Consider the following 8052-nt stretch of genomic DNA (forward strand, 5'->3'; position numbering starts at 1 on the left):
ACATGGAGGGGATTATATTCAGTGTAATGAAACAAGGTATATGATTTGTTGAATGTAAAAGTGATGATATGCCCAGTAAACTTTCACTCAATCCACAATAAAAACCTTAAAAAAACACCAAAAACACCCATTTGATTAAAATGTTTGTGGTGGGATGTAGGCAAAAGCTGTAAAGTACTGCTCTAGATGGCTAATTACCATCACTTATAATAAAATGATGATACACATCAATTATGCCTGTTCACAAGAGCTAGTGGCCTATACCATTAAAATAAAAGAACTCTTCAGACCTCCCAAAGGACCCGTCAGGGTCGTGCAGTTTTAGGCAATTTTAAGTCCTACAATAAGAGTACCTTAAATAATATTTCAGCAGCCTAAGTCTTCATTTGCTTAATTAAGAGTTGAATCATAGGGGAGGAGGCCAATAAAACAAGTAAGAGCCCTCCAGTCAAGGTACAGAGTAGTAACAACACATGGAGTAGTTAACTGATGGCTAGGCATCTCCTCTAGGGATGCTTCTGAATATATAGATGAGCTTAAGTGGAATTTGTGCCGATGTTTTCCCTCAAACACAGCAAACAAACTTCCAATAGCAACAAAAATACCTTATCTCGGCCCCAGAACCTTGACTGTGGCTCCAAGTATTGAAGGATGTCAAAGGCAGTCTCTTTGATAATAACCGGATTCAAAATCCTAAAGTGTTTGGGATGCAGTGGAATTTTTTCCGCCACTTGCTTCCAAAAGAACAGTCGCACCCAAAATGGCTACGGAGAGAAAGAAAGCAATGATTAGGAATAGGGTGTTCAATAACACCATAGTTTCAGCAGAGAGTGAGACTACAGACACTGCTAATCAGGCCACTGCATGGTCCTGACCCCTGTGGCCTTAGGTCCTGTCTTCTGCAATAGAGTCCCCAAGACCAGGGAGAGTCTAGTACCCAACCCCCCAAAAGTCATTCTGACACATCTGATTTACCATGGTGGCATCATACAAAGAAAGGAAAGGTGGAAACAGCTCTTGCTTGAGGAATAAATCCCATTTAGTATGCCTTTTTAGAATCCAAAGGCTATGTTTGGTTCAGAGAAGACCAAGGGCACTTACCTCTTCTTCTGCCTCCTCTCTCCACTTACTCAGTTCCCTAGTCCCATGGTGTCTCTTGGTGCCAACAAGAACAACCATCCAATACAAAGTCCAGAACCCAGATAACCTGTACAGAATCCAGCCTTGGAGATAGACATTCTCCCCCAGAGAGAGTTTCTATGAAAAGTCTAAAAACTCCAATTTTTGCAGACAGCTAGTTTGTCCATGTGTATAAGTAGCTCTGGTAGCGTAGTGGTTACGAATCGGGCTGCAAACCTTAAGGTCAACGGTTCAAAACTACCAGCCGCTTCGCGGGAGAAAGATGAAGCTTTCTACTCCTGTAAAGATTTACACCCTCGGAAACCCTGTACAGGGTCGCTATGGGTCGGAACCAACTCAACGGCACTTAACAACAACATACAAATGTACACACACTCCTCCACAGTTAACTGCTAAAATCTATTTCGGTAGACAGGGTAGAACTATGAAGTAATGTATTTAACTATCGTAAAGACAAACTAAAGGGAGAGACCCAGTAAGGGCCCTTTCCTTCATAGTGGCCGCCCCTGGAATGCTGTCATTTATCCCAATGAGGGGGCCATTTCTCAGAGCATTTCTGAAGGATGTCTTTGGGAACATTCCTCAGAGATTTTATGCAGGTTTTTCTGGTTTTATTTTTTACTTTCACTGCAAAACATACGTACAACGAGCGGAACTCAATTGGACTCCTTGGTTTTCTGGGTCTTTTAGATTTTCCACCTTGAACAAGCTGCAGTCTCAGAACTCTGCTATTGCTTGCTGTCAGTGAGAAATGTTAAGAGTTTTCCTTCTCTGGCAGGTTCCTGCCTTACACAGGTCCCAGATTTCACAGGTTTTCCTGCATGTTGTTGTTGTTATGTGCCATGGAGTCGGTTCCGACTCATAGCAACCCTGTACAGGGTTTCCGGGGCTGTAAATCTTTACGGGAGCAGAACGCCTCACCTTTCTCCCGTGGAACAGCTGGTAGTTTCGAACTGCTGACCTTGATTCCTTATAACATTTGCCAATTTCACTATTTTAAGTGTGCAATTTATTGATAGCAATTGCATTAATTATGCTGTGCAACCATCCCCAATATTCACCTATAGCCTCAATAATAGTATATATTCATCCAAGAAATCTAATTTCTAGAACCAGTCAAAAGCCATGTTGATTCCAGCCTAGTGAAAAAGTGGGTGATCTGCCTCAGTAACAGCAATTTTGGCCCCAAACTTGATGTTCCCATTCAATAACCATCCCAGTGTTCGCATGTGAGTCATCATCAGGTTCTGAAGGAATTTCTCAGCAAGGAACTCAGAAGGGTTTCTGCAATGGGAGTAGTTCTGGGTAAAAGCATTCTCTGTTGGCAGTGACTTGAAAGACAACCCGTATTTTTACCTCTGACAGCGGACTCTCTAGTGCTTACCAGGGTTTCATTCTTTATCATTGCTTGAAGCCAGTTGAAGTCAACACTCTTAAATAAAACAGCAACAAACAAGTCATTGGAATAATATTCAAGGTCAGACAGTGGTGCACCCTCTGGGTAAGTCATCCTTATAGTAGTTTTATTTCCAACATGCTCTGAGTATCCCTGAACTGGTGCACTGTTTAACCTATTTAAATGAAAAACAAAGATAAATTGACAAAGCAAGCCACCAACTACCCTCTCTCACCACACAGCCACCATGTTGATTTCTCAGCGTTTCAGTGAGGACTAGGAATGTGGTTGGGAGCCATCCTTTACCAAGCCCTCCGAGAGGAAGGTGCCCCTCCCGAGCAGTCTCTTCACCCTCACAGCACTGCCTTTCCTAGAGCTTGATCAACGCAGCCTTCAGTCCACCAGGGACACCCAAATCTAATCCCTAGATATTGAACGATTTCATCTAGTCCTGCTATTCTAAGCCAGTCCAAGCACATTTCATTTGGAGCTTTCTCTGGGTATCAAGAAAGGTTCCTTGAAAGCTTCCCATTATACTCAGACATTAATAGTGCTTGACAGAATTTTGAAAAGGTCATAAAAAAGGCAACCCATGAAGTCAGGCAAGGCAGAAACAAACAGCAGTTATACAGGGCAGGGTATTAGGGGTGGGTGGCTAGAAAGAGATTGGGCCCTGGGTATGACCTGGTCTTTTTTTTTTAACTTTTTATCCTTAGAGTTTACAGGACAAATTGGATTTCCACTCAACAATTCCTACACAGTTTGATGCGTGGTTTCGATGTAGGGGAACTCTTCCCCATTCTCCTCCCAGCATTTCCTGATTCCATTCTTCTAACCCTTCCTGACTTCTGCACTTGGTTCTTTTATACACGTTTTTAATCTTGAATGGTTGATTGTTCTAGGGAGTGGTACTTCCCTAGTGATATTTTCACCAGATAGACCTAGTATTGTCAGGCTGAAAACCAAGCCACAGGGGAAAGTTCAGTTCCAGGCCTGAAGAACACCTAATGACCACAGTGGCTCATCAGACCAGCAATGTGACCTGGCCATGAAGCAAGCATTTGGGGCACTGAAAACCATTAGATTCAAGACAGCTTTGCAAGGATGGGTATTTTGGGGGAAATTTCTAAGAACCCTTCTAAAAGTCATACTACTCAGTTTTGTAATCTCAGAAAGTCTGTCTAGTTCTTCATATCAAGGAACAAGCTTGTTTCCTCAATGTATTACATTGATTTGTTATTGCTGTTAAGTGCCGTGGAGTCGGTTCCGACTCATAGCAACCCTGTACAGGGTTTCCAAGGCTGTAAATCTTTACACTAGCAGAACGCCTCATCTTTCTCCCACGGAACCGCTGGTAGTTTCGAACTGCTTACCTTACGGTTCACAGCCCGATTCGTAACCACTAGCTACCAGAGCTCCTTATAGAGATGGGCAATTTAGACCTGAGTTATAAAATATGGTGATGGGGGGGCTATAAAGACTTGAAGTACCTGGCTTATAAGCTTTCATGAAATGCTTAGTTTCAGAACCAGGAGGGTAAGGAACGTAATCCCCATGATAGTTTCACTCTTTTCCACCAGGATCTGGTGAAAGGGGCTGAGGGGGGATGATGCTGATAGGATTTTATGACTCAATTGTGAGTAATTATTAGAAGAATTGATTGTGATTGTCACAACTGTAATTGTACAAGATGTATAACTAAAAGAGGGGAGCAGTTTATCTTTCATTTCAGGAACAAGACAATCCCAGGACCATCAAGAAGAAAGCGTCTGAGTGGAGCGTGAGATCCTACCTAGAAAAGCAGTGACGGTGGCATGGAGAGACAGAGCAGCTTCAGGTTCTAGGCCCAGGGACTGAGTAAGGCTGAGTGCTTGCAGGCAGGAGGGTGGCTGGCAGAATGTGCTCTTTGGACATTTAAATGAATAGGATGTTTTTTTTGTACGTATTCAAATATTTTTTGCTTTGTTCATTTGTGAAATATAAGATGCAAATGGGGAGACACAGAGAGGAAATAAGATAGCTGTTGTTTCAAGAAGGGGATTGTAATCACTGAGATGAAATAAAGTGTATAATTTGTTGACTGTAAAGCTGATCATCTTATCTGTAAACTTTCACTCAGTTCACAATAAAAAGTTAAAAAAAAAACTCTTTTCTGTATTGTTAACCGGAATCTAACCTGCCTTTTCTACCTCACTGCCACAGCCTCTTCTAGAGCTCGAACATCCAATTTCTGGACCGTTAACAGATGTTATCAGATATGACAACTAAATTCAATGTATGAACCTCTACCAGATTTTTTCGTTTTCTTTCTTCTTTCCTTTTTTTCTGTCTCTCACTTTATAAATAAAGTCAATCCCATTCAGTCAATCCCAACTCACAGTGACCCTATATGAGGAACCCTGGGAGTGCAGTGGTTAAATGTTCAGCTGTTAACCAACAGTTCAGTGGTTGGAACCCACCAGCTGCTCCACAGGAGAAAGATGGGGCAGTCTGCTTTTGTAAAGACTCACAGCCTTGGAAACCCTATGGCACAGTCTACTCTGGTCTAGAGGGTCACAGTGAGTGTGAATTACCAGGGTCATTAATTGTTAACATTTGAATGAGGTCCAGAGATGAGAGGGAAGCTGTCTTATCATCAGTGTTCAGTTCCTAACGTTGAGCATCGCTCTGTGTTTACATACGAGAATAGGCAGAGGCACTACACATTTTCTATACAGGGTCACTATGGGTCAGAACCGACTTGATGGCACTTAATAACAACAACTTTCCCTTGCTGGCTCACCTAAACCTACCCATTCTTCAAAACCCCATCTTCTCTGAAAGTTCTGCCAATTTCCTGCATTCTGCTGAATGGTCCTTAAACCCCATTGGTTTGGTGCAACTCTGTCTGAAGCACCCAATCCTTTTTTAGGGGAGTCCCAACTTCTCAAATCCTAAGTGTCTTCTCAAGTACTAAGTCGTTAAGTGAGGGCAGGGACCCTGCAGTGCTTCCTCTACCACTCCCTGTACCGGAAACCACATTGGCCACAGAGCAGCCAACTCCACTCTAAAGCAGAAAGGTTGGTTTTAGAAGTAGTGTACCTGATCACAACATCAAACTGGTTCAGGGCATGGCCCAGTGCTAGCCCGTTAAGTATTCCACCGCTTCCGATAACCACACAACGCCTACAACTCTTGGCTTTCAGGTGATCGGGAAAGTTGTGTTCGGGCAAGATTTCCAGGAGGCTCTGGACTTTGCTGGAGAACTTCCGAAATCCAAAAGGAGGGTCATATTTGTACTCCACGTCATTCACTTTGGCGGTCTGCTTCACAAAAGGCACCAAGTCCACACTGTACCTGTGCCCAAACAAACGTACCATGGACTGCTTCACAAACTTGGGGCGGCATTCCTTTTGCAAGACTTGCTGTGCATATCTCTGAGCTCTCTGGAATGGAATCACACAACCTCAGTTTAAGAAACTCTCAGACATTTAAAAAATACGTTATAAATGACATTTTGTCCTGTGATGTCTGACACAATTCCCTCATCATTTCATAAACATTTTTTTTTTTTTTTTAAGAGTTATTTTATAATCAGAAACTTGAAAAACCAAACCTGGGAGGATTGTATGGCAGGCAGATCAACTTAAGACTATTTCATTATTCAAGTTAAACAGGAAAACACTCCCTTTCACCTCAGTAAGTCTACTCTTATCCAAATAAATTAAGGGTAAAAGGTACTTTGAAGTGTTTAATGTTTCATATTCTGGTTCCTCTTATCTAGCAGGATGGAGAAGAAATAATCTTCCTTAAAGCCAGAGGTGGAAAAACTCAAAAACTCACTGCCATCGAGTCACTTTCAACTCATAGTAAACCTGTATGGGGTTTCTGAGGCCGTGAATCTTTATGGGAGCAAAGAGTCTCATGTTTCTTCCTCGAAGTGGCTGGTGGGTTTGAACTGCTGGCCTCTGGTTAAGCAGTCCAGTGTTTATCCTCTTGCCTTGAATGTAATCAGGTAATGATGTCATAGTAACAGAGAAGTTCAGCTGGTTTCAGGTGCAACTTCCCCAGCACAGTGATGTTTTGCATCATCCCGGAATAGCTGCTGAACACCAAGGCCACCAGCACAAAGGAGGCAAGCCACAGAGGAACACAGCATGGATGTCTATCCACCTCACAGTCCTTGTCTTGCCCAGATTTAGCCGAATACTTACTGCCTCAGAATTGCTTATTGAACTGTTCTCCTTAATCTGTGCTTTTTCTCCTGGCCTCCAGGTTCAGCATCCTTGGCTCTTCCTTACACCTCCTCCCATCAAGCTGCCTTAGTGTGTGTAGTCCTGTGTTTACGAAACACTCATGTTTAGGAGTCTAATGTGTTTTAAGCTGTGCCTGCTGTTAACTGTGCCATTACATGTATACAGGGTTGCCATGGGTTGGAACGGACTCAAGGGCACTTAACAACAACAAATAGCTAACAAGGAGCTGTGATAGTGGTTATAAGTCAGGCTGCTAATTTCATGGTAGGCAGTTCAAAACTACCACCACCACCACATAACTAACATATCTTAAAAAAAAAAAAAAATCCTTCTTTTCACCCAAGTTAATGTTTCTACCTTCTATGTTGTTTTTGTTATTGTCGTGCCGTCGTGGAGTTGGTTCTGACTCAAAGTGACTCTATATAGGATTCCTGAGACTAAATCTTTACAGGAATAGAAAGCCTCATCTTTCTCCAGCAGAATGGCTGGATTTGAACTGTTGACCTTGCAGTTAGCAGCTTGACATTTAACCCATGGTGACACCAGGGGATAATCTTCACATGGTAAACAAAATTATCTCCTGAAGTTTTCATTAAACCACACAATAGGTTAGCTTAATTAGTAAAGAGGGTCTGCCCTTTGCAATGCTCTTTTAAAGAACTACAGGCTTGTGTCATTTCATCTCCATGCTATGTTTTGTGATATAGAATGTTACATGATTTGACCGTGTGCAAACACCGTATTAAACCTCTATGGGAGCCCACTTTCAGTTGCTCTTGCTGCCACTGTTGGAAGAGGTCACAGGGGCGGTGGCAGCAACAGTGGGGGCGGAACGGAAGGAAGCGAGTGTGGAGGGAGCAGAGTGTGCCCAGCAGCAGCACCTGTTCTGCCCATGCAAGCAGCAGGAGCAGCCAGTCCCATGATTCCATGATTCTAGGTGCGGGTCCCATGGGCCCGCACTTAAGAGCCATGTCCTTTGCCTCACCTGCTTGTTACTCACCCATGATCGAGTGCTGCAAGAGTCTGGGTTTGGGATCTTTAAAGCCATCATTGCTATTAAGGCCACTGAGTCAGTTCCAATTCATAGTGACTCTATATCGGGTTTCCAAGGAGCAACTGGTGGGTTTGAACTGCTGACTGCATGGTTAGCAGTCTAATGCTTATCCTACTGCACCACACCAGGACTCCTTAAAACCACTATTGTTGAGGAGAACAAACAAGATGGCGGATCGGGTGGACATATAGCAGAGAGCTCTGCCAACAACAACACAGAATACCCGA

At 43.1% G+C, this 8052-nt stretch overlaps 1 protein-coding gene across 1 annotated transcript in view; it reads right to left on the bottom strand.

The window, feature by feature from the left end:
* ST3GAL5 (ST3 beta-galactoside alpha-2,3-sialyltransferase 5) overlaps nt 1-8052 on the bottom strand; it is a 40734-nt gene that overhangs the window by 16016 nt on the left and 16666 nt on the right. Inside the window, exons 3-5 of the mRNA XM_006866614.1 lie at nt 5618-5961; nt 2525-2711; nt 606-764 (exon numbers count right to left, since the gene is read on the bottom strand). Of these exons, the coding sequence (XP_006866676.1) occupies nt 606-764; nt 2525-2711; nt 5618-5961 (690 nt within the window). The remainder of the gene's footprint in view (nt 1-605; nt 765-2524; nt 2712-5617; nt 5962-8052) is intronic.

Source organism: Chrysochloris asiatica, unplaced genomic scaffold (genome assembly GCF_000296735.1).
Source record: "Chrysochloris asiatica unplaced genomic scaffold, ChrAsi1.0 scaffold00093, whole genome shotgun sequence".
NCBI lineage: Eukaryota > Metazoa > Chordata > Mammalia > Afrosoricida > Chrysochloridae > Chrysochloris > Chrysochloris asiatica.